Source organism: Meleagris gallopavo, chromosome 2 (assembly GCF_000146605.3).
Source record: "Meleagris gallopavo isolate NT-WF06-2002-E0010 breed Aviagen turkey brand Nicholas breeding stock chromosome 2, Turkey_5.1, whole genome shotgun sequence".
Lineage (NCBI taxonomy): Eukaryota > Metazoa > Chordata > Aves > Galliformes > Phasianidae > Meleagris > Meleagris gallopavo.
This window is the reverse complement of record NC_015012.2, coordinates 11762113-11789459: the sequence shown is the minus strand read 5'-3', so window position 1 is coordinate 11789459 and position 27347 is coordinate 11762113. Positions and strand designations below refer to the sequence as shown.

The 27347-nt window shown below is 37.2% G+C and overlaps 1 protein-coding gene across 1 annotated transcript in view; it reads left to right on the top strand.

Moving 5' to 3' along the window:
• LOC100548128 (1-phosphatidylinositol 4,5-bisphosphate phosphodiesterase beta-1-like) overlaps positions 1-27347 on the top strand; it is a 383894-nt gene that overhangs the window by 101644 nt on the left and 254903 nt on the right. Inside the window, 1 exon segment of the mRNA XM_031552677.1 lies at positions 15102-15237. Within this exon segment, the coding sequence (XP_031408537.1) occupies positions 15102-15237 (136 nt within the window).

The following is a 27347-nucleotide window of genomic DNA, read 5'->3' as shown; positions in this document are numbered from 1 at the left end:
TTAACCTTGTCACTTTTAGTGGTTGCCTTGCATTGTTTAGTGGTTTACCTTTCCTCAGTGGTTATAGCAGCTCAGTTGCTATTCCTTCCTGTTCATAATTTGAAGAAGAATCAAGTCTGAGAATGCTGTTCTTAGATTTTCTTGAAAATTGAATTAATCCCTTTTCCAGTAGAAAGAGAGAAAGGGACAGGAATGATTATCAGAGCACTAAAAACAAGAACAAAAACTTAATCCAGGGATTTTACCTAAGAGTGACTAGTTATGAAAATTGATACATCATTCCTTTTTGGAGAAGATTAAAACTATTGAGGAAATCATCGATCCTGTTAGATTTAGAAAACTATTGTAGAATACTTTGCAAGTAAAAATTTCCATTAAAAATCTCTGGTTGGTTGTTGGTGAGGAAATCATTATGAAAGGTTGCATAAGCGTTATTTTAGTGTGGCTAAGCCTGGGCTTATTTCCATTCTCTAATAACTAGGTATATTGTGCCACTTCAAATATTGCAAATTTGATAGCTTGATTTCATTTACTAATTTTGCAAGATGTTTTATACATTCAGTTTTGGGAGTGCTCTTGGATGTCATCAGAGTTTGCATGTGGAGATATTTGTGATGTAAATTATTAACTCTTTGAAAGCTTTGTGGTGGTGTGTTTTCAAGGTTGATTCTTTTTTTTTTTTTAATTGTGCTGTTTAGAATTTGAGAGATGTTTGTGTACCATTTGCCACATGAAAATGACTTGTGTATACGTCAAAGGCTCAGATAAATGTTATTCAGGCTTTGAGAGCAGTCTCTCAACACAAAAAAAAGCCCAACAGACTATCTGTAGACTTGACTTTGCTGTGTGTAACAAAGATCTGATTTGTAGTGATTTTAAATGTATGGGATGTCCAAGGTATAAATACAAGAAGCACTGTGCTTTGACGTTAACCTGCTTTGCTTATGGCCTCACCCAGTGAATAGTAAGCTATAAAAATCTGTTTCACTGTTTCTTATCCACCTCAATGATTTCTGGAAATTTCCTAGCTATGGATAAAGCCACTTGTAAAACTGTAACACAACACTTTCCCATCCATTTTGGAATTAACTTACTATGCCTATTAGTAACTTCCATGTTTGACAAGGACATACTTTACTTATCTTGTAGTGCTTAGAGCAGAGATGCAACTTTAGAAGTATCAGAACCGCCATTTCACCAGCTGTTCTCACAGCAGTAATGCCCAAACTGTAGTTTTGAGGGCATGGAGTAACTTATATGAGGCAAAGAAATAGTGCAGCACTGTTATGGCTTCAGAGATTTTATTCAGCACCCTTCTGGATAATGACTTGTTGATCTTGTCCCTGTAAAGATCCTGCTGGGATCTTGGAGTAAAACCGGTACTTACATTCTCTACTTCTGAAGACCTACATCAGCTTATGTAAGGTGGTGAGGCACTGTGGTTTCTTTTGTCAGTTTGTCTATAGGAGACATTGTCCATTAGGCTGTTACTGCTGTTAATAGGATGGTGCAACATCTAGGTAGCATCCGCTCAATGAAGAACTCGTTAAAGCTGCACCCAGGCAACAGCAAAAGCTTCTTGCCTTCTGGAGAAGAGTGAAACAAAGTTCTCTCTACCTTTCTGCTAAAGAGCCCAGCCTTTAGGCAAATTGTTGTGAAGTCATACTGGCCTGTTTGCCTTGTTACTAGGTTTTCATGAATGGTATTTGCCAATGTTTTTAATGCTTTGTTTCACCTTTGGAGTTCTAAGAAACATCAGTCAGTCTTTTCAGTGGGAGGGAACCAGGGAGAAGCGCAGGTGTCAATGAAAGGGTAGGCTGCTGTAATGTAATCTAACTGCTCCTGAAGAAGGAAAGATATGGTTTCTGTATAGTAAATCCACTTGGCTCTTTAATGGCTTAAGCTTCTGTTACTAGTTAGGCCATTGCTTTGACACCTCTGTTGCTTTCCACTCTCCCATTGCTAGCAACCGGTGTTCAGTTCAGACTTGATCCTATCCCACCAATGTCTATGAACTGGTTGTAGAGCACCAGAGATCACAAAACCCATAGGTATGGGGATGGAAAGATCTCATTTATCCTCTTGTAGAGACCAACTTATTGAATAAGTAGATAAATTTGACTAAATCTGATTTATCAGACTTTCTGCAGTTGCTGTGTGCTTTCTGGTTGAAATTCTACTCCACAACCAGGCAGTTTGATATTACATCTCTCCTCTTTCTTCTACCTGTTACAGTAAGAAATGATGGAAACTCGAATTAAGAATGTGATTGCTGTCATATAGATCAAGTTTTGGCCTTGAATTTCATTTGTGTGGAAGCTATTATCTTACCATAATGGTGATGCAACTCTACCCTTGGAGAATAAAGGGCTTGTTCTTTTCTCAAGACAAGAGCTTATTTCTTAATGAGTAATGACAACTTGGAACTCTAAGCAGCTGAGGTGAGGCAGTCTGTTTGGAATGTGGTCTGTTGTGCAGACTGTGGACATATGGAAATCAATTCTGGTAAAATAGCTGCACAACCACACACCTCTGCCCTCTTATTTCTGAAGAAGTTGATTTGAGGTCTCCCAAGTTGTGACTTTCTATGCAAGCTGACCTCGCAGTTGATAACTTCAGAAGGGGATGAGAAGTTATGTAAAGGTGTAGGCTCTCGGTTCATGAGTGACTGCTCAGATTAAATTTGCGTTTCCTTGTCAGATGTTATACTGATAGATTTCTTAATTCTGTGAAATGCTGTAATCTAGATCTTTGGTGCTTGAATTTCTTTGTGATATGATATGAAAATATGGAGAGAACAAGGGTATGGATGTAATTCACCTGTCAGAGTTGCATAAAATGCTTTTCTATCTGCATTGGAGAGAAAATATATATTCAACTGAGAAATATTTGTATATTTGATTAAGTAGGAAACTGGTATGAGAAAGGTATTACAGCGCACACTGTTCTGGAAGATGTAGATAGGTACTGCTAGAAAAGGAAACCTACTTGAACTTGAGCATGCACTTGCAAATTGGAAGTGATCAGTGAGGAGGCTAGTGACAAATAAAGGGGGCAAATTGAGAAAGTACTTAAAAGGTTAATAAAAAGCATCTCTTGGATTCCAGTGATCTAAAGTTTCCATGATCCTGTGAAGAACATTTTGTGAAAAATGTCAGTGAAATATTGGCTGTGGTTTAAACAAGATAGGCTGGATAAAAGAACTTCTCATGACAAAGTGATGGCTTTTCCTCCTTGATCTTCTAGGCTTCATTCTGAACTGTAAAAGGTTTTCTGTTCCCTTTTTCTCCTCTCTCTTCCTCTTCTTTCCTATGCTTGAAATTACCACATATCTAATGTCTGTGTTTTGGTTTTCCTACCAGATGGTGATGTTCATTATACATGTTGCTGCATGTACTAAACTCACTGCATGTACAGATCTTTCCTAGTTTTCCCTTAGTTGAGGCTATATTCTGGATCCAAGATGCTTGTATCTATTGCTGCCTTTAAACACCTACATGGCTGTTGTAGCTGCTGAAAGGTGGCATAGAAAATGGAGTTGGTAACTATGATAAGAACCCATTTGTTTTGAAATATATAAATTAGAGTATAATATATACATATATATATACATATAAACCATATTTTGATGTTGATACCTTAATGCAAGTTGTTTTCTTCTTTACACAGACATGATTAGGGCATGTAACTTTAATCCAGAATTCTTTCCAGAAGAGTTAGTGGAAATAGAAGATGGACGACTTAATGGGAAGTACGACATGGAGCCATGGAGTGGTTACTGTGTCTGGACTGATTTATTGAACCAAACAGAACTGGTATAATCTTTCCTATGAATGGTCCTGATCAGGAAAGAAAAAGCCTTGCTGGAGAAAGGGCATCAATTTGTGGTAGGTTTGTTTGCAGAGATGATAGTGAAGCAGAATTACATTAAGGGAGAGGTTGTGGCACAGTCTGGTGATGAAATGGACTGTGTTTTGTACCTAAGCCGTGTCTGTGAGGTAGACAGGAGGTGTCTGATGATTTACTGTTTTTTTCTTAATTTTCCTTCAGAAGTAACACTTGAGGACTGGCACAGATTAACTGGGCTTTCTGCTGGATGCAGAGGATTGTACTGCATGTCTGACATCAGCAAATAATAGACTGAGCAATTACTTCTTTCTGGTTGTGCAGTTTGCTATTTGTGTACCACTTCTCTAGCAAAATATGCCCAGGAATAATTGTCATATACTAAATAACAAGGGAAGATGGAATGTGATTGCAGGTTTATCAGAGCAGCTTGCAAATGAGGTGCTGCAGTCTGGTATAAGAACTGTTAGTTACAGCCTAATGTGACTGCTTCAACATCACCACTCAGCCTGTGATTTTCACACTGGAAATCTTCTGCATCTGTGTATGCTGCAGGTGCAGGGGAACTCTTGGAAATTCCCCTCAGCCTGCGTGCTATCACTCACATGATGCAGCTGTCTGCCTTGATTGGTGAATTCCTATGCTGAAGCAGAAGGTCTGTGTGCCTCTGTCTGAAAGAGGAGAGATGCAACCTATGAAAGTAACTGAGGGCTCAAACAGGGCAGTCTGAATGGGAGTGAGATTCACATCCTTCTCATTGTCCTGTAGAGATGTGGTGCCATATTCTCTTTTAGGGTTGCCCTGCTACAGCTGTTGTCCAAAAGGCTCTTCTGCTTGCTCTAAAACTAGAGAGCTAGCCCTTTGTCTTCATCCTGTGGAGAATCTGTTGCTTTTGTAATCTTTCTGCCTCCATTCAACCTGTATAGCGATTGCTTCCAAATCCTTCATATCTGGCAATATCTGTTAGAGTCTGATGCAATTTTTCAGCTATGAAATGCACAAGCTTTTTATTGACCCATGAGTATGGTAGGTGGTAGGGAGCAGAAGTAATTTCTGAGGGAAAAGCTTTGCCTCGGTCAGAACTAAATGGACAGCTTTTTAGTTGCAAAGTTTGCCTTTTCTTATATTGTTAGTCTAACACTGCTAACCTCAGGTAGTTTCTTATCTACATGACTGTGTCCTAAAGCATTATATACATTTGGCCCAGTGTTTTTTTTTTTTCTTTCTTCCTGCCCGCTGCCCCTTCTACACAGATTGAACATACTGGAATCTGCAGATATGCTGAACCTGGCTGACACATGCTGATAAAATGGTCTTCTTTGACATGTCCTAATGAGGGCTTAAGGTTAACCTGACGTCATTTAAAAGTGGTTTGTAACTGTGTGCCATTTCATGTGTGTGTCTTTATACAAGAAAATGTCTTAGAGCTAAATTAGCCTTTGTGTCAGGTAATGGAAGAAGTATTTGCACTGTTCTCATGGGAGTTATTGCCATCTCATCCCTTGTTAAATTAACGAAGACTCACACCTTGGAAGAAGCATATGGTACCTAACTCTCTCTGAGGCGTATCCAATTAAAATGTTGATGTAATGTTGATGACCTTGGTTGCTGCTACTTTTGTGAATGGATGCCTGGGTTGTTTACAGAGGAGTTCGAGAAGCCCAAATGTCTCTTTTGTGTACTTACCTGTTGGTTGCATTTATTTTGAAAAAGAAAGACAGCTAATAATAATTTTGTTGTCTTCAGTGAGCTGGTAGTAAATATGAATTGGTGCTTGGATCGGAAAAAGAAACAGCAGTATCAGTCTTCTGCTTTTTGGTTTTGTTTCTGTCTTGAGCTGTATGAACTCTACTGAGGAGAAATAGAGTGTTGCTGTTTTTATTCAAATGGTATGGAAGGTATTTTTGCTAGTCTGTTCAAGTTCATTTAGGAGAATTTGTATTAATGAAGTCTGCAGTGCAAATTGCAGTTGATAGGGGAATCATAGCTCATTACAAATCTTTATCAGCTAGTCATTTTCGTGTTTCAGTGCTGTTCTTTTCACTAAATTGTAGTCTCGTGACAGTAGTGTTTTTTGATTATGTTGATGGAGCACTTACTCAGTTGGTTGTTTTTTTTTTTCCCTTGGTTATTTTATTTTGAAAAAGCTAGGCAAATAGTGGTTTCCAAGTTTTGCCTAGATCCTCATGCCTTTGTTACTAACAACTTTACATGTAAATGCAGTCCCAATTGTTGAGAAATCAGAAGTTTGTTTGCAGGGATTCTTTGCTATACAAACATATTTGTTTTGTAAACTTTTCTTGTATTTTAGAACTCCTTTGAGATGAAAGCAGTACTTACATGAATAGCTGTTACTTGGTGTGAAGTAAGTTAATCTAAAACCAACAAAAATCCAACAAAACTGTTTAGCTACAGACTTTTTTTTTATTACAATTATTGTAGCTCTTCAATTTTCAAAGCTAATTCAATTGAATCAGTCTGTCAAGAAGTACATACCTGATTTAGGCAAGCATAACTAAATAAAAAGTATATAAATGTTCACTGTAATCTTCACCACTTTTGCTTCTGTTTCATCCTTGATGAGGCACTACTTGCTTCTGGTATAACCTCATCACCTCCCCACAGTAAAACAATTGAGAATGAATATTGTGAAAGCAGAGATATAATTCCAGTCTCAGCTGCTTGCTTGCTCTGTGAAAAACATCTATTAAGTTGGTCTGAAATTATGCGTAAAGAGATACAGGTAGTTCTTTAGGTGATTTTGGATCATCAAATGATAAATTTGGTGAGTAGTTTTCCGTGATTCAAATGCTGAGCAATGCGGAGATTTCTTTAAGATACTTTAAGACTCTTGAAAAATGGAAAACAGATCTTGAAATTCAAGGGCAGAAATGGCAGATAGAATTACACTGCTGTGTTCAGTTGTTCTGAGAAGTTTCCTCCGTACTACTGTAATTTAGTGTGAGAATATTTACTGTTTTCATGTAACTTACATTCTTTGCTTTTTAAAATAGAATAGGCTTGGAGGGGTTGTTTGTTTGTTTACAGAACACAGTCAGTAAAAAGAAAATATAGGAGATTTTTCAGTCATGTAAAATTGTTAGATTTTTGCAGTCTTAGTTCTGGGATGATCTTTTTTTTTTTTATTTTTTAATTTCCTGCTCTCTTAATACAGAGTGACAAGTAAATGAATCATTCCTGGCTTTCTGCAGCATTTGAAGTTATGCACAATAAAGTCTTCCATAAGTGATTAGAAATTTTTACCACAGTGTGGATCGTTAAGGTGTTGGCTTGCCCACTTCATCTGAAAAAACTGCAGAAAGTGTTTTTTCAAAATGTTAGAGGTAGTAATTAGCAGAGCAAGATGTCAGGGTTTTATGTTTGATTTTTTTTTTTTTTCCCTGAGTTATGAAACTATATATCTAAATGGTGTTAAATTGTAGATGCTGTGGTATTTGTTGTGTAACACACACGCACACACACACGTATATATATATATATATATATATATTTCCTTAAAACTGATTGGTAATTTAAATTATAGAGGCTTTCTTGATAATACTACTTAATTTCATAAGCCACAACATGAAATCCCCCAATAGAGAAGAAATCAACTGTATTCAGCAAAAAGCAGATGCTTCTCTGTGCATGAAATAAATGTAAATTCCTAGCTGTCTTTTTCCTTTTGCAAAATTTGATGATAATTCTCAGTTAATTTTAAATTACGTATGAGAATTCTTTAAAGATTTCAGGTGAAACTAGGCAGATCCTTTTTCACTTCCGCGTCTCCAAACTATTATCACTTTCCAGGATTTAAACATCAGACTGTTTGAAGGCTTTGGGACTGTTTTGTTTACCCAGGTGTTCTGCGATCAACTGGTAACCAGTGTGTTTCTTAATGACTGAAATGAAACCTTAACAAAAGTTGTTCTTCATGTTCAGCAGTGTCTGTTGTCAAAGTGTGGCTGTAACGAGCACGTAACCGAAGTCAATTTGAGTCTTATATTGAGCTCGAATTCACTTTGCACCTTATCTAAGGTGCCTTTCAAAAAGCTGTTACAAGTTTCTGCATCTGCAAGATTGATAGGCCAGAAGTATTAGTTTGCGTAGTGGTCTATTTCTCATTGTTAAAAGAGAAAATGATGGATAAAATTACCACATGAGGAGTACATCACTGTAGATGTGATTTGTTCTGCTCACAGTGCAGCTAATTCTGGGAGAGCCCATGAGATAAGGGTTGGTGGAATTATGTTCTTCGAAGAGCTCCTGAGAAGCAGGGTATATAAATTTTAGTGTTAATTGCCTTCATTCTTTTTTGGGCTTGATCAAATAAGCAGCTGTGTAGGCCGTGTCTAGCTCAGTGCAGCTGGCATTGCTTTGCCGTCAGGGCTGTGTTTTGGCCTGGCTAAAGGTAGAGCAAATGTTTTCTCCTTGTGGTTTCTCGTATTTAGAGACTTTGTTGCCTTGCTAGGTATTAGTGAAGCTTGGGTGAAACTTGTCTCCTCAGTACTTTGAAATGCTGTATGAATATTGTTGTTATTGCTATTTTGTACCAGTCTACTCACTGCCTCTAAAAAAGTTAGTCACTAGCTTAATAACTCTCAGAATCAAAGTGGGAGAGAGGGAGAGAGAGAGAGAGAATGAAAAGGCTGTTCAATCTAGCATGTAAATTAGTAGCTTCTTTTTTTATGTTTGTTTTTTTTCTTCATTCTTGACATTAGATTTGACAAAAGAGAGAGACAAAATCTGGAAAGAACCACAGTACGTATAATAAGAAAAAATGGTGATAATATTCCTGCATCTATCTTGGAGGGCAGCACCTCCTTCCACCCGTAAAGCTTTCCTGGCATCTCAGTTGGGTTTACCCTCAAGAATTGGAGGGAGGCATGCCTCCCTCCAATAATAAAACTGAAATAAAACTGAACCAAGTACTGCATGCTGCAACTGCACAAGTCCAGCTCTTCAGAACTTGAGCTATAACTACATCTCTGTCCATTTTGCAGCTGAAGTTCTACATTTGGTTTTAGAACTGAATTTGACAATTTCCTATTGGGTATACATACAAGGAGGCTCAAATTATTCCTTCTAAAGGAATTAAGTTGGCTCAAGGCCCACGTTACTGACTAGAACTAGACTGAAAGTTACTTCACTATCTGAACTTCTTTGGTAGGGGAAGGATGAGGTCTATCTTGAAGGCAGTCTCTTTGCTGTTTGTTGATTATGAAGTCTTGCCCCGCATTTTCTTCCCATGTCTGTTGGACGTAAGCAGATCTGGCTGTGGTGAGAATTTTTATAATTGGATTTATTTGTGTTTCAGGTCAGGATTTGGGTTACATGCAGTATGACCCTTAGCCTTCTACACAAACTGCCACTTCTGGCCTGATTATGATAATTTTACAGTGCCTTTCTCATCTGTTGTGGCAGTGCCTGACAAGAAAGTTCATAATCAGACGCACACCAACCTTCTACAGAGCACCTGAGAAAAATGTGTAAATACTTTCAGTTAAAGTCCTTAAAGTGTGAGCTCATGTACAGTCACAATGTAAAACTCAGAATTCAGGAATGGTAGATTTGGTATGATCCCTTAAGAATTCTTTATTCATGCCCTAAATTGCAAGGTTTCTGGGGCAGGGACTATGCTTGCATTATTTATTTTACAGCATTTATTGCAGTTCATTTTTTTTCTCTTTTGACCTGATTGGTGACTATTCATCAATGCTTCAGATGAGGTAATACTCTGCAGCACACTGTTTCTAATTGGAATATATGCACAACACTTTTGTATGTAAGTTGAAAGAAGGGATATCTGTGTTGTTTGGTTCAACATGTTGAAGCATCTAAAGGTATAAAGCGGCTTTCAGAATGACTAGGACAGTTTGGTATCTTTTATATTCCAAATCTTGAGTTGTTTTTTTTCTTTATTTTTATTTTGTCTTTTAGTGTAATAAAGAGGGCTTACAGAAGCTTGCAGCTTCTTGTCTGTTACCAGTAGGGATTCTGGTAAATTACTACTTGACCTTGGCTTGCAAATAAGAATGTAGTAAATCAGGGGCATGTACATACTATACCAGAACATACTCCCAGGAGTACAGCTTAATATATGAAGTAAAGCATTGCTCAGACTGCTTAGACTGACATGTCATACAGTACTAGAGGCCATTGTCTTTAATACTTCTGTTATGGAACAGATCCAGTTCTGATTTATAGCCCAGCAGTAGCAAGGTTCCATTCTTTTCAGTTTTAGAACTATAGTCTGGTATAGAAAACTCTCAAGCAGTCTGTTCCCTTACAACCTTCATGGCAATAGTCTTACAGCAGAAAATGTAAATGTGCATTTTGGTGTTATTTCTAGGTATTTCTATGTAAACCTTGTAAGTTAGAGTATACCTCAGGAGCTCCATCACCCCCCCACCCCTCTTGGAACTGTACAGCCATAGTCTGAATCAGCAAAGCTTTCTTAAAGGGACAGTCTCAAGTCAAAACCATATATATGGCTTAGTTTTGTTTTTCAAACAGTGTGCTGAAGCAGTTGCACACATCAGGTCTGCCAAAGAACATCCCTGTCAGTTTTAAAATCATTTATCTGTCTTGTTTTGGTTCTATTTTCTCCCTCTTTCTAGTTCTGTAAAAAGCAACAAAAGCAAATTCCAACAGCGTAGTTGGATGGAAAGCAATAGAAGAGATAAGGTAGAAATTGCTATCAAATATTCCTAACATACATCTAGAAAGATGTTTGAGCTGTATTTAATTATTTTGGTCACTCTGTAGTTGTGCACCACTCAGATCTAATGGCGGTTCTGGAAACACTTCTTAGGTATTGTGTACATGTTGAAAATGCTGTTTCCCTGGATGAACTTATAACATGGGTAAAGGAGGAGCTTTGAGCAGAATGCTTCTTCTAGGATAGAGGCAACAGAACTTAAGTGTTCATCAATTCTAATTGAACTATTAAACAATTAGACTAAAAACGAGAACTGCATGTTATAATTGTAGTCCTACTTGACTGAAAGCTAAGTTATTGGTTTGTTTTTAAGTGCAGGTTTTTATTTTGGGCAACTTAACACAATTGGTGCTGGCTTCCAACATCAGAGACTGGTTTGAATAAAGCCTGCAGCACAGGGCTCCGGGTATTTGCACAGCAAGGCTCTGTAAACCTCTCTTGCAGGTGTGTAATGCTTTGATCAGCTTGCTGGACAAACAAAATCAAACAGATGTCTCCCAGTTTTCTGCTTGGCAGATATTAGTGGATAGGAAATCCGGCCAACCATATCAGATTTTTCCCTCAAGAAAGTGCATAAGATGGAAAGAAAAAAGGCATTGTACCAGCAGTTTAATGTTTAAACTCAGTGTCAAAACGCAATGGCAGAACAATGCAAACTGATAATGCAAATGGCTTTCTTGGGTGGTTTTCAGCTCCTGTGCTAGTATCTGGTAGAAATTATTTACTTTCTTGCACTGAAATATCATGCTATTTCCATCACAATTGTGCCACTTTTAGCTAGCTGGTTGCAACCAGATTTGGAGATAGTAATCAAAGTTGTTTTGAAATGCATCTCTCAGTTTATTCCAGTGAAAATTTTTCTTTTATACTTCATATTATTCAATGACTAAACATGTTTACTTTGAACTGCATATGTGCGTTAGGTGGGTAGCAGTAAAATAAGCGAGTTTAAGCCAGCTGTAATTTAATTTCAGCTTGGTATGTTTTGTTAAGACAAGAAAAGCTGCTGGCACTTAGGCCTTGCAGTGCATTGTGAAGTGACTGCCAGTCTGATTTTCCTGTGGAATTAAAACAAATTGGAAAGCAAAGTGAGAAAAGGAAGATATATTTTTAAGAAATTAAATGTCTGTTCTGTAATTTACCACCCTCTGTTGCTTTTGTTGATGATTTCTTATTATGTAAGCTTCTTTCCACCACCTTCTTCTTGAACTTGTAGCAAAACAGTTTTATTGTGGTGCAACATCCATTAGAATAAAAATTGTCTTGAATATATTGCTGTCTCTTCAATGTGTAGCCCAGTAGGAAGGAAGAAAAGTATGGAAGGGAGCATTTTCCAGAGGCACAGGTGGCTTTAGTAATAAATAATGTTCTCTGAAGTAGTTTAAAAGCAAGGAGGGAGAAATGTGAGTTAATGACTGCCAAAAAAGAGACTTTACTTAAAAACTGAGAACATCTATTTGGTTCACTTGAAAGAGTTTGCTATGATTAAACTTTACTGGATTATCTTAGCCTGATATGGTCAGCTATGGACTTTCCAGTGTGTTATGGAACAAAAAGGCTTGAATAAAATGGCATGCCCACTCAGTGTTGTTTTGCACTATGCAACTTACCTAGTATTATAACTGATACATAGTTATCTCAGTAAATATTCAGCGGGAAAAGTACTGCTGCTTAATCTTTTTCTCTTAATGTTGTCAAGGATTGTGATAATAAAAACATAGATCAAAATATGCAATGTTGGAGCTGTCGGTCTGCATTTTGAAACATGACTAAGATGAAATGAACTTTCAGTTTCTGGCACACAGGGATCCACCCCCCCCAAAAAAATGAATGAGCTTCATTAGGATTTTTGTGCTCATACTGAGGTGATTGTAGTGATTTAAAGAGCTGATGGCTTTCCTGCCTGGCCTGAAAGGAGCATCTGTTCTCTTGCTTTCTTCCTGCCTACTGCTAGTTTCATGGTGCCTGCGTCAACTGCCTGGGCTGCAAGTTGGAGTCTGGGATTGTCCCTTCATTTATGTTTTCTTTAGATATGTTAAGGAATCTTAGTTGCTCCTAGTCAGAAGATTATTTTTGTGAAAATAATTGACATCATTGGCCAATGGAGAATAAAAACATTCGCATCTAATTGAGCTGGATTCTTTGCAGTGCTATAAGTGAAGTTTTGAATTGTTATTGCTTTCATGTGCAGTGAGTGATTTCATAGATCAAAAACCTCTCAGAACTGCAGCGGGATTTTGGTTCCAGAGAATTACTGTAGGTGACTGTAAAAATAGCGTTTGCATTTTTGAGAACGAAATATCCTCTAGAGGCACAGGTTAAAATACATGCAGGAACTTCAGGATACCCTCAAATTCTGAGATTGAAATTGCAGATTCTTTCTTAGGCTTATTACATTTGCGTACTGATAAGAGTTTGTGGTATCTAGTTTGCACTGCAAACACTGCTGTTCTTCGCTTGGTTTAGATGATGTGGTTTTATCAGATAGGTATAACTCAGTCACTGTATGAAATTGTCTGAAGATTTGTTTTGCATACAAATAATTTTTGAGAGCTTACCTAACTTATTAATTAATATGTTTTTCATAAAATATGATTTCTGTCAGTTTTTTTTTTTTCGGAGTTCCTGTGGAGGTGGTCTGCCTGTTTTAGGAATACATTCTGCTGAATATTGCTCAGCAAGCACCAAGTAGTTATACATAGTTCTATCCAAAAGTAATGCCTTCTACTTATTTCCATGGAAACTACGACATAGGAAGAGCACAATAACAATAATTGATAGAGCAAATTGTCATCTGCAAAACAGATGTAGTGTAGTGACCACCATTAGCTTTGCATTTTCACAAACAACAGCCTGCATGCTGCACTCATAAAAATTTGCACTAACTTTCACCAGTGCTGAAGAAAACGACACACTGCCTCGCTATGCCCACATCCACTGACATCTCTCTAAACATTCAGCAAACATTGCTGAGTGTCAATGGATGCCATTTTTCTGCTTGGAGGAATTCAGTGATACACATCTGTTTCATACACATTTCTGTTTCAGATGCCATTTTGTCAGACTGCCCCTCAGCTGCCATCTGCCAGACCGCAGTTAAATGTAACAGCACTGGTAGGGAGGTACAACCTCTACTGCCAACATCTACACCAACATCTGCCTTTGATGTCATAGGCCACCATAATAAAACAGGAAGCATTACTGCCAGAGCAGCTCTCCTGTTTCTCAACTATACGTACCCAGCTGCTGAGTTGAGAATTCTCTTAACTCATGAGTGCATGGCTGGAGCCAGATGTGGGACTAGTATTTACTGTGTATCACACAAAACACAGCAACAGGTTGTCTGCTTTGTTTAATAAGTTTCTGACTTAATTCAGTGAAGCTAAATGCAACTGTCCTTACTTGTTCTGTATTGGATTTTCTGTTGTGGCATTCCTATGGCGGGAATGGATGAAATTATTTTATCTTTGTGTTAAAAATTATTAACAAATGAATCTTTGTTTAGCTGTTGCTTTTATCTGTGTCAGTGAATCATAATGTCCAGTTTTCATTTACTTGGGAATAGGCAGCTTCAGGCCCTACAGCCAGTGCTATCCAGGTCAGTATCAGTGAAGAAAAGGTATGGAGTTATCTGGTAATTGAAAAGGCTACTGATCTTCTGGATTAGTATGTGAAATGTTCCAGAAAGATATGCCAGGGGCTCAAATTATGTAATGCTTTGAGCAGGAAGCCACCAAATTGTGTGTAGAGTGTGTCGCCAGCACCAGACTGATGTCCCTGGCAAGGTTCCACTCCAGGAAGGAGCTGAGGTTTCTTAAAGGCTTCAGGCGAGAATGAACAATTCAGTACAATAGCTTTGCTAGAACAGTTTGCTCCATTGAAGAGAGGACCTGGCAACCCTCTTGTTTGCTGCTGGGAGGCAAAGGGCTGACATAACAGTACTTTGGTATGGTTTCCTGCCCAAAAGTGTGTATCAGCTGGCACTCTCTGCTTTTTTTTATTATTATTACTTATTTGCAGATCCTGAAAAAAAATATTGCAAAAAAACAAACTTCTTCAGGAATTACGTGTACATGTTGTTGCATAGGGAATGTAGGTCTGTGAAATTTAAAATAAATAAATGTGTTTAACAGTAATTAACCAGCACATAAACTATGGTTGAAGATTCTTTTTGGCACAAAAATGAGTGAAGGTTTTGTAGGTAATGACTATTTTAGAGTAGGATGCATTCATGCACTAGAATCATCGTGGTTAAATTAAGATTTTAATGGTCTTTTCTAAATTGGGTAATATTACACTGCTTTTAATTAGAGTCGGGCTAGAGGTCCTTATTGGAGTTGTAAAGTTTCAGTCTCCCAGCGGGCAATAAAAGCAAGTTCTCTTCAATCCCTAGCTAAATGTTCTTAGGTGGGAAACTGCAGGAGTTTCCAGCAGTGTGTTACTGTCACATCATTCTCCTTGATCTTTTCAGGTAACGATGGGTAAGAAAGAAACCTTATATCATTGCTGACAACATTGTTTTCTTCTGTAATAGCTATGAAGTAGACATATGGGATCTGCTGGCAAATGGAGTCTCAAGGAAAGTTGTCCCTCACGATGATGAACTATCACAATTTAGCTGGAGATTTTGCAAACTGAATTCTCTAGAAATCTGCAAGGGAAAAACTAAAGTATGCTCATCTCTCCCCACTGTGTGGCAATTTTGCCAAGTTGTACTTTGCATTTAAGCTGAGAGAATGGTCCAGAAGACCAGTCAAAAAACAAATCTTACCTTTCTGAATAGTAGTTCAGGACTGTGTAAAAGCTTTGTCTGTCTTAGTGTTTGTGGCACTTCAGTAGGAAAACTTAAAACTGTATTTGATGTTCATGGCACATAAGTGAAGAGGTGTGATCCCAGTGGCTGAGATCTGGCATTAACAGGTTTTCAGAGAGATCTTGACAGTGATTTTTGGGTTGCTTGGCATTCCGTTAGGGATAGAATTTTTTGGTGAATGCTGCAGTGTAGACTTTAGGGCTATTTATAAAAAAAAAAAAAAGTAATAACCACACCAGCACACGCTGATGTCTTCAGATGTGCACAGGAGCAAGACTCAGCTCACTTACCCAGACTGCGTCACCTGCGCTGTGCAAAACTATGAAGTGTTATGGCTGTGTTTTCTAAACAATTTTGAAAACAAATTGGTTTGCTTTCAGTGGTTCAATTTCATCTTGTATTTCACATACACAGATGGACTGATGAGAGTAGCAAGTTTCTGCACTATAAACTAGGAGCTGCTCTTGATTTATGCTAGAATCTTATTTTGAATACTAATCTATTGAATTCGGCATATACCATTACTGCTGGAGTTGCCTGGTTCCTTTATCCACAAGGAAGGCAGATTATTTTCCTCCTGGAAGAAACTGTTCTTCTGTGACTATGTAGGGTTTTTTAGTCTTAGCAATTCTGATTCACCCAAAAAATGTATTTGTACATTCACAGTGAAAGCTGGGTTGCCAGTTTCTTTTCCTATAGTGACCAAAGAGACCAAAGTTATCAAAAAAGTTTATCTTTTTGCTGTAAGGCTTGGTCCACTGACAAGCACAATATCTATGAGGACACCTTTAGTTAAGAAAGAAGGAAGAGAGAAAACTATCAAAATACAAATAATTGGATGGCTATTTTATGAGAGAGATTCTGCTTATAATTTGTGATGGGCGCAATTACTGAGTTGCTAAGGTTGGACCATTTAATTATATTTCAGAATGGAAAATACTATCTTGTTTCCCTTAATTTTCTGAGCAGCTCTTTGTGGACCCTTAGCAGCGATCTGAGTCCCCAGGGTTCTGTAGACTCCAGGGCCAAAATCTGATTTAAGCCTTACCTGTAATGTGCAAAGAAAAAAGATAATTATTTTAATCTGTTATAGACCTCAGCAACTGTATTGATGTTCAGTTGCACTTGAGGTCTGTGATACCTGTCTGGTGAAGTATTCAAGAAGTTAGGAACATAAAATCATTCATTCTCTGCAAAAAGGACGTATCCAGGTATTAAAGACCAACTTGCTTATGTCTTCTTTAGTATTGTTGTTTATTGGGACAAAAAAGAAATGAAAATATTAGGAATGTTAGGTCTGTCTCTTTTTTTTTTTTTCCTTTTTGGCTTTACACCCTGTTGTGAAATGGAAGATAAACTTGAGGCTGCAGGACTGTTTCACTTCTAGCAGTTAAATTAGTCTGAATTAAGGATTGCTCTGCATTTCTCCCTGTGCAACCGAAGTTTCCGTATTTCTGTCAAGAAATGTGGAGACTTAGTATAAGACCACTGGAAATTTTGAACACAAGACTATGAAGAGATACTTAACTGATGAAAAGCAAAGGATCTTCAATATTTGCATAACCGAAGAGAAGCTGATTTTTATCATTTAATTTTGAGACTGTACTAATCCATTTATACTGAACATAAGACATTTCAGAACCCTGTGGTAATTCTGTCCTAAAAGCTGTAAATGATTAAAAATAGTTGAGAAACAGCTTCTGTTTCTGCTGTGTGCTTTAGGTGTGGTCTGATGATATTGATTTCAGTGAAGCTGTGCTAGATTTTACACTCATATAACTAAGCTCAAATTTGGCCACAAACTGCAGGACAAGGATATCCAACATGCATCTTGCATTGAAAACTCATAGTTTGTATGCCTGAAAATATTTTTATGATTTGTTTTCCTAACAGTAACATGTTTTGAGTAATGAATTTATACTAGCACTAATCTGACTTCAGTTGACCCTAGAAATAAAAGGTCACTTTATGTGTAATTGTGAGATGGTGGATACATCCTGTGTAGTTAGGAGCTGCTTAAGCCAGAATTGAAGTGCACTAGCAAAAAAAGGAGAGCTTGGGGCTTTAAAGAACAGAAAAACACCACAATGCACTCTTTCCTTAGAAAAGTGTAATGTTAATATTTAATAAGAACAAAATGTCTGGCAATTGTCTGTTTTAATAGATTTCTTTTTTTGGCAATGTCAGAAGACTTCAGCATAACAAGAAACTACGTTCTTCTGCTATTCTTGTTGCTGTAATTATGATTGCTGTAGCTTTCAGTGCCTAATATGATACTTGGAGCGTTTTATGCACCAACTTTTTGAGGCAAGTGCTGGACTCTCAGCATGCACTGGAACTGTATTGGCTGAGATTTTTGGTTCCCAGAAGCCTCTCTGTTTCTGATATTGTTGGGGTGTCTGTGTATGCACACACATACACATGCATGCATTTTTGTTTTTATTTCACTTGTCTATGCTTAATCAAATTTAAAGGATATCAGATCAGCTCTAATCTTGACTATATGCCTACTGGATCCTCTCAATTCTAGGCTTCAATTTATTTTACTTTAAAGGAAAAAACATGAAGTTAATGAAAGGGAAAAAAAAAAAGCTTCTGTTCTAATGTACAGGAGTTCTCAATAGGATCTTGTACGGTTAATGTTGTTTGCAAAAATGAGCACTTCTTCCTTTCAAAATGTTTTCTAATGCGTAGAATTCTTATCAAAATGTGGATTTAACTTGATTTTTGAATACATTTTCCCACTTAGTTGTAATTTCTGTAAATCTGTTTTGCTTGTTAAGTGGCTGTTGTCCGCATGTCCAATAATGTGCGTACTCTGATCCATAACAAGAAATTATTTCTAGTAGAGAAAGGTCTTGAAGTAGCTTACTGTGTTTCATTAACTAAGTAATAGCTTGTACAATTAAGTCTCATTTATTTTTAGGGGAAGAAAGTGATTCTCTGCAATGGAAATTTCTACGGAGTAATTTCTGATCTTCAAGAAGTAAGTGTTTTTTAAATTGTGTTAACATTTTAATCAACTATAGAACTTCAAGTTTTAAAATATTGTTTAATGTTTTGGTGCTGTATGGGTAGTTCTAATAGAATCAGGAAGTAATCTGAAAGAACAACAGTTTAGTTTCGTGTTGGGGATAGGCTTTGTTAGGAATTGAGGTCACAAGTCTACAACTGCAGAGAATGCTGATCTCTCTTGAAAACCAGATATACTGACAGTAAGAGAGGTGTGTGTGTGTATGTGAGGATGATCAGTGCCACAGACAGCCGACGGTATTCTAGGTTCTCGGTGGCTTTATCTTTTTGTAGTAGCCTAATATTCTGTAAAAGGGTAAGCAATAAACTAACCTTTCTTTCATGTGTAAGCCTGACTAAACTTCTGTACTTATGTGGAGCCATTCATAAAACAGCTGCAAAGGCAATGAATGTGTTGTAGTCTCTGCGGTTGTAGCCATTTCTTCTTATCTCAGATTTGGAAAAAAGTTTTTTTTATTTTTTAAACACTTGGGACTGGATCACCTGCACAACATGTTGTGTTCACTTCATACATACTTTAGCCTGACTGTAGTTTTATATATGCCTTAAACTGTAGTTTAATCCAGCAGGCAGCTAATCACCAGACAACTCTTTTCTCACTCCCAGTTGGGATGGAGGAGAGCATCAGGGGGAAAGGTTGGGAGGGAGAAGGGGGAAAAAAAAAACAAAATAGAACTTGTGGGTTGAGATAAAAACTCTTTACTAAGAGGCAGGCTCAAGCACTAGGTGTAGGTGAACCTCATGAGGTTCAACAAATCCAGGCGCGCCTGGGTCATGGCAACCTCTGTTATCAGTACAAGCCTGGAAAAGAGGAAGCTACAGGGAGACCTTAGTGACCTTTCAAGATGTAAAGAGGAACTCTAAGAAAGAAGGGGATGGACTTTTTAGCAGGATCTGCTGAGAAATGGTTTCAAACTAAAACAGAGGAGATTTAGGTTTGATACAAGGAGAAAAAAAAGAAAAAACAAAAAAACAACTGTGGTGAGGCACTGGAACATGTTGCCCAGATAGGTGGTGGATGCCTCATCCTGGGGGACATTCAAGGTCAGGCTGGATGGGCTCTGAGCAGCTTAATCAAGCTGTAGGTATCCCTGCTCAATCAAGGAGAGTTGGATTAGATGACATTCAGATGTCCCTTTTTACTCAAACCATTCTATGAATCTCTGTAACATGAAGCTGGGCATAGTATTCAGTGGGTGTTCCTAACCAGAGCAATAGTTTAAAAAATAAAAAATAAAATAAAATACACTGATCATAGCACTGAGCTTGCTGCAGTTCAAGAAACATTTGGACAACAGTCTCAGAAATAAAGTTTGAGTTTTGGATAGTGCTGTGCGGAGCCAAAGGTTGGTCGTGATGATCCTTATGATTCTCCTTCAGCTCAGGATATTCTGCAATTTTATTCATCATCACACTGTCATTGATTTTTATGGAGATGAAATGAGATAATGATAGTATATTTATGGGTTTGAAGTGCAGAACTCTTTGTTGAGTGAAGGCATTTTTGTGTATTTTTCAAAAAATTATCAATGTTCTTGTGTCAGCATTTGTATGACAGTCTCTGTCAGATACAGAGTTGAGAATATTCACCCCAACCTCATTATCAACAACTAAGTGATTATTTTCTTTGTATCTTGTCTTCAGTAAAGAGCCAATTGCATCCTGTCTGTTAATACTTTTTATGTGATTGTATACTTAATGACTAAAAAAATCACTTTTGTATTTACATGGAATATAGAAGAAAAGTCCTCATTCCATGATTGAGATACAGCTCAGGTTTTTGGAGTGGAGTATTCTGCTTAGGAATTAGCATCTTGGTGGAGTTGTCACTGGCTGTTCACCCCAGAGGCAGGCAATAACTGAGTGTGACTACACTCTAGAAATACTAATGTTTTTCTCAAACTGATGTCTTACCCACCTCCTGCTTTGAAAAAGCTGAAATCTTTCTGAATGGGGAAGAGAAAGATGCAATTTAAAGCCATTAGCAGAGATAACTTGAATTGTAAAAGACAATGAAGATTCTCACTACTAAAATGCTGTCCATTCATGTGATTTAGAGAGATTATTGAATAAGTGGATCCTCAGCCCAGAGTTTGTGAACACCTAATGGTGTATTGACTAGAATCGTGAAAGGCAGGAATATTAAGAGCAGGCTCCTTCAGGCTAGAAGTTCTTGTGGCATAGATAATTATCCTCTCAACTGTGTCTCTCTAGGGCTTGTAAACAGTGTTTGTCCATCCTGCTGTATGTGAAAGATTGAAACAAGTTCACAGAGGTTCTGTATGCTCTGATCTACACTGGCAGAGTGAGGAAAGAAGAGCACCTGAACCTCAAGGTTCATAGAGGGTAGCAAAATGACTCAAGTTTGTCTTGTATTCAAAATCATTAACTTAGTCATCCAGTTGCTAAAGTTTTCCTATTGTGCTAATAAAATAGTAGACAGTCTTCTGGCTCTTCTAAAACCTAGGTTCTTAAGGGTACTAAAGCTTAACAGAGTATGTGTACTCTTATCCTTGTAGCTGAAGCAACAACTGTTTTTACTTTAACAGTTGGAGTACTTCATAATTCTGGATGACAAACTCATTCACTTTCTAGGGCCTCCAAAATACTGGCACATAGCTGCAGACATCTTACTGTAGCTGTGAAAGTATTGCAAGTGCAAACACAAACAACTGTTAATGTGATGCTGCTCACGCCAACATACTTCTAAGAACTGCATGCTATAATTTCTTAAATTGCACTGTTTACTTTCTTTACTTGAAAAATCCAAATTCTGATTAACTTCTATCCATGTAATCTTTTTGCTACCATCACAGAAATATTTTGTGCTTGTTTTTCATATGCCAACATGGAGCTCCAGAAACTCAGATTGATCCGTGGTGCTGGTATGAAAACTATGTGGTGGATTTTAGTCCTGAAGTATTTGCTTCCAGATCATTAGATAGGTCACGGTAACCATTCCCCAAATGGAAGTTATGCTTTAAATTTAAAGACAAGGAAAGAGAAATTGCTGCCTTGTTTGAGCCCAGTGAAACTTGCTGGGTTTGCTACTCTCAAAAATAAATAAATAAATAAATAAGCTTTTAAACTTAGTTTTAGTTTTAGACTTTCTCCTCTGAATATCTTCTTACAGTCTGTGAAAAGCACATCAGTAAAGATATTTCTGGGGGTATTTTCCATTTGAGCTGAGTTTGGACGTGTAGCAACTATTCTATCTGTTTATTTTACTTCTGTTCTCTTAATCAAGTCCATTGAATCCTATAGTCCATCATATTCTATATGCTTGTTATCTTTGGCTTCTGGAAACTGTACTTTGTTAAGTCTGAAAAGTTATTTGTTGTTTGTAAGCAACATGCTTAGCTTACTTATGTGGAGTAAGTAAGTTTCCCTTCAGATAGTACTTTTTTTTTTTTAGTAAAAATTATCTTATTTCTAGCATGTTTCTAAGTCAGGAGTGCTTAAAATATCTTGTCATTAAAACTTGGAGTCAACAACATAATACAAAAATAGAGAGGAAGAAGAAAAATAACTGAAGCTTGCTGCATCCAGACGAAGCATTGTTTTCCAAATCTTCTTTGCTGCTTGGTGATCATGTGTTCTCCATACTTTCCTTTGATAGACTGTTCTGTTTAATTGCAGCAAAATCTAGTGGTGAGTACACCCTTTTGGAAAAGGTGAGCCTGGGAGGAGCAGGAAATATGTTCTTAGGAGAGTTTTCAGCTGAGAAAGGTTAGCGGTTTAGAAGAAGGGAAGAGAGCTAAAAGGCAAGTGGTGACAAAAGCACCTAGATCATCTATGGTTGTAGTTAGTACATCAGTTGTCAGCTTCCCTCTAGGAAACAGTTCCCATTCTCACTGCCAACCTCTGATTTCTTGTCACAGGATATGTGTTTACATCTACAACCTATGTAAGTGACTAGTGGATTAGATAACAGATCTGACCAAAAATTGGACTTGCTAACTAAAATCCTAAAGGGTTATTTTTTTAGATGACTCTTTCCATTTGTGCTGTCAGAATGGCAGATAGTGAATGACTGACTAATGGATTTCTAGACAAGTCTTGAAGTTTACCGGATAACTGCCTCAGAACTATTCATGGCTTTCTAAGATGGGAGCTGCGTATATCCCGTTGTTTCGTGGTAGGTCTATCTTAAACATGCTGGAATCTTCAGACATTCTGATGCAACAGAAATGATAATAGAGTTCTTGGCTCTTTATTGTTTTATTGTTTGATAACTGTATATTAATTATAACTCAATAAAAAAAATTTGGTCGGAATAATTAACTTATTTTTCATTCCATAGGACAAACTAGCAATCATCAGCATGAGTCTAATGTGCGAGGGCAGATTATCCAATAACTGCCTACTGTGAGATTCCTGTGCCTGCATCTAAAGCATCTGGTGCTGGCATCCCAGACAGTGCTGTAGTAGGTGGGCCTTGGGTCTGATCTAGTCTGTATATCTGTGTCCATAGTTTACTGGGAAAGGTCAGACACTGAATGATGATAAAGGCTTTTTATTCCCAAGTGTTCCTGCATGCCTTATTCTTGTTGGAAATGGTATGCACTTATATATATATATATATATATATATATAAGTGCATACCATTTCCAACAAGAATATATATATATATGTGTGTGTGTGTGTGTATACGAGGATGTGTGGTAAGTAAACTGAGTTACCAGTTGTCTTGGGCTGAGAACAGTTGTTTTCTTATCTTTGGATATCTCTTTATTTGGCTGCTTTGTAAAGCTTTTCCCTCTATTTTTCCTTCTTATTCTTCTGGAAGAAGAGTACATACTGTTTTTAGAAAGATATGGGACTGCTAGATAAAGAACTAAGCTATTCTGTTATTTAATTCAAAATTTAGATTTCATCAGTGCCCAACACTAGCACATTGTTCCATTAAGAAATGCAAAGAGCTTATCTTTTATGTGTAAGTGGGCAATGTGGGAAAAACTACAGTGAGTGAGAGAACCCAATCTGAAAGGGAGACAAAATATCAGCCCATGTTGCTAAGCCTCAGTGAAATCTGAAGAAAGTGGAGTTTTTGTTTTAAAAAATAATAAATTTGCTCTATAGTCTCAGCTTACAAACACTGACTTCAGTGTTTTTGGAACTTCTTTTCGTACTGATTTTTTGCTGTTGCTTGTTTGATAGTGATTTGAATTGACTTCTGGTCATTTGCTCAAACTAACTGACAGGAGTATGCCTCTGGAAATTGAGAGGGAAGAGTACAAAGAAGTAGAGAAAATTATTCCCTTTCCAGTTTCTTAACCTAAAACTGGGTGGCATGGCTCCATGAAAACTGAAGGACAGTTGTGGTGAGGACAGAGGTGGTAGTGATGATTCCAAGGGATGGCTTTGCTGTTAGGTCAGTGGGATTTTTGGCACTGTACTCAACTCAAACGAAGTGTATGAAAAATAAATGGTGGGCTAAAAAATAGGCAGAACAATCTGGAAACTATGGAGAGAACTGCAAAATAAAGCATGATAGGAAAAGCAGGTAATACAATAATAAAACTGTCAGATATAGGAAATATGTTGTGGGAGAGGAAGCAACAGGTCATGTGTATGTATGAGTTTGGATAAAATGTTTTATTCATTACTCTGCTCTCTTCTACTGGAACTGCCTGCCAAACCCTACTATTGATACTCCAAGATGATTGCCCAGTAGGTATTTTCTTTTAAACTAATATATATTCTTATATTGTGTAAAATAAATAAATAAATAAATAAAAATAAAAAAAAGTGAGACCTGAAGCTGAATGCACTGATTTTTGGTGGAACATAAAAATTACTAAATTACTGCCAAAAAATGTATTGCATTTGGAAAGGAATTTTTTTCCCCTTTCCTGTGTTTCCAACTTCTTTAAATCCCAAAGCTATGAAAAATTTTGCAGGGATGTTTTCTGTACTTACATTTCTGGTCTGCTTTAAAAGAGAGATGTTTGGTTGAGTGTTCAAGTAAACAGATTCTAATAAAAAAAACAAAACTCCCCATCAAGCTGTGGATTTGCCAGAACCTACTTTTGTTCTAGTTTTCTTACCTGTCCTAGCTCTGTTACTCTTTAAACAAGTATTATGTTAGGTAACAGGGAATTTTCTTGTGTGTTTGTTATGGACGCTACGCTATTGGCTGTTGTTTACTACAGCAAATCATTTTTTATCCCAATACCTATGAAAACAGAAGTCTGAGAAGATTGCATATGCTGTTCTTCATTAGAATGATTCCTGACAGGCAGTAGAAATATCTGTGACAAATCAAATTTACATTCAAAATTTCTTTTATAATTATTGAGGTTATCATTTTTCCTTCTCTGTATACATCCTCCTAATGTACTAAGTGTAAATTTTCTAAACATACTGCACAAACTAGAAAAGTAGGAAATAACTTCTAGAAGAACTGCTGCCAGATCTTTGAAGCATGTACTGAGTTATTGAATCTGAAACACAATGTGCAATAGTTGCTCTGCCAAGTTTTGAAAGTTACAGTATGTGGAGTGATGCGACTCCTTTTGTTTTACACAAAATAACTAGACAGCAAAGTGAGAGATATGGAATGTTGTTTATTAATGACGCATACTACTTTTCAGTTGCTTATATTTTGAACTGTTGTTTTTTCTTTTCATATTAAACATTACAGTGAGAAGCAGCAACTAACTTGAGTAAATAGACTTCTAATTGCACTTTTTGCTGTTTGATTTGTAGAAGACTGAGAATCTCAAGTGTAAACAAGATCATTATAAGCTCTTTTGCAGTCTGGGGTTAGCAGTTGGGATTGTATCTTCAAAGGTGCTGTAGACATTACAGGTAGTTCTTGTGCTGATATAGACTAATTTTCAAGATCTGCAAAGTCCTTTTCCCAAGCCTTTTGTTTGTGGAGGAATTCAACCATTTATACTTGCTTTGCAATGAGTGTTTTTATAAATGGGTGAAGGAAGCACTGCCTCACATACCACATTAAATCAAGTGGTGGATGGTCAGATGTTTATATATGGCTCCTGTTGGTCAGCTACTGACAAGTTTGAGCTCAGTCTGACAGAATTCATTCAGTCGTTTTCTTCTTGCTCCTTCTCTTGGTTGGAGATTTTAGCCTTTACAAAACCACCATGTCTTTCATTTATACTGTATGGGAGGAGAAAAGCTAAGTAACCTGGCTGTTAAAGTATTTGTGGCTTGTTTGGTTTGAATTTATTTATGCTGAACAGCTGGCTCTTTGTATTCAGGAGGTCCTTTCCAGCAAATTAGGTGTGTCTGCCTCATCTTGGTACTTAGCTGATCTTTCCAAACTGTTTCTGAAACTATTTGAAAACCAAGTGTCATTAAATATTTTTTAAAATACGGTTTCCTGCACATTGATTCCTACATTTAATCCATTAAGCCATTTAATTCCTTCTTGGAAAGGCAGATATATTAAGGGAAGCTCATGATTTGATACACCTAGAACTTAAGTATGCTAAGGTTGAGGCTGGTAACTATCTTCCCTTTCAAGAAGTAGTTCTGACTGTTCTGTCCTAAATCTGAGAATGAAGGATTCATATCAAACATTGGTATGGCATTTGCTTGTGATTGTGCTGGAACTTAACAGGCTGAAATCTCTAATTTGGTATAGTGTTGTTTTTAATTGGACTGGATAATATATTTATAATTTGTAGGAAAAAAGAAAAATACTTGCACATACAACCCTATCTCAATTACCTGGGTCTTTATGATTGAAAAGCTGTCTTTTTCCACGTAGACATTTATGGCCTGCTTTTGTGTAAACACATCTGGTTTTTAAGAATTGTAGATAGGCATTTGCAAGATATTTTGATGGGTCTGAAAGAAACCTTAAGAGATTTTTACATCATCTCTTTTATTGTGTTGGTTTAGCTTGCTTTTTTCTCTGTTCCCTTATCAAACTGTTTGTTGCACAGGCTACGGAATATATATATATTTTTTTCATACATTGTGCAGTATAAGCAATGGTGAACTGTTTAACAGTTAAGACAGTTTCCATGTGAACATTTTTAAGGAAAATACAGGCTTTTCTGTTTTCACAATTGATGTGTTTTCTAATGTCACATAAAAATTTGAAATCTGATTTCTCATTGTTAAAACCTCCTGTGTTGATCTGAAATTCAGTACAGGTGTGTTTTTGCATTCACTTTAATGCCCATTTTGTCTTGCAAAGGCATTGTAAATTGGTGGGAGCATGAGTGGGAATGAGAGCCTAGCAAAGGTGTTACAGCAAATGCTTTTTAAATGTGAGGTAATATAATTAAAGCAACCTTATCTAGAGTATCTAATCAGTAGGAGCGGAAACCTTCTGCATTGTGGGAGCACCTAATTGTGGACTGAGTATTCCTTTGTGGAGCTTCATTTATTTCTATTCTCTGGTATGATTCAACAGCCTATCAGTTCAGTTTGTTCATCCAGTGGAATCTATAAAGAGACTTAAGAAGACAGGGTTTGTATATGAAGAGATTGTACGTGCACATATCTCCTAAAACTATGTTTTCTAGGAAGCTTTGTTGTTCTCTATGTGATGTGCTTTCACTTCTGCAAAGGAAGCTTAGCAAATGGGATGCTAAAGGCTGGTGTTGCTGAAAAGCATTTCTGCTCTACATGAGTAGAGCTGGATACGCTGTAGCTGGGTGTGTGTTGTGGGCAGGTGAGGTATTTTGTTTTTTTGTTTGTTTTTATCTTTGGCACGCTCTCGAATTTTGGCTGCATGTACTCTCTCCATTCTCTTACTGTCCGCTGGTGTACATCTAGCAACTGAACGTTGGCAGCCAAGTATACAAGACAACAGGTGACAGAAGAGCAGGAAATGATGCTATTGACTCTGCTACCTCTTGGACATACGACCTCGGCTGAATATTATGGAGTAAGCTTTATGAAACATGCAGGCATTGACCATAAATTGCTTATCAGCTTTGGTTTGATTTT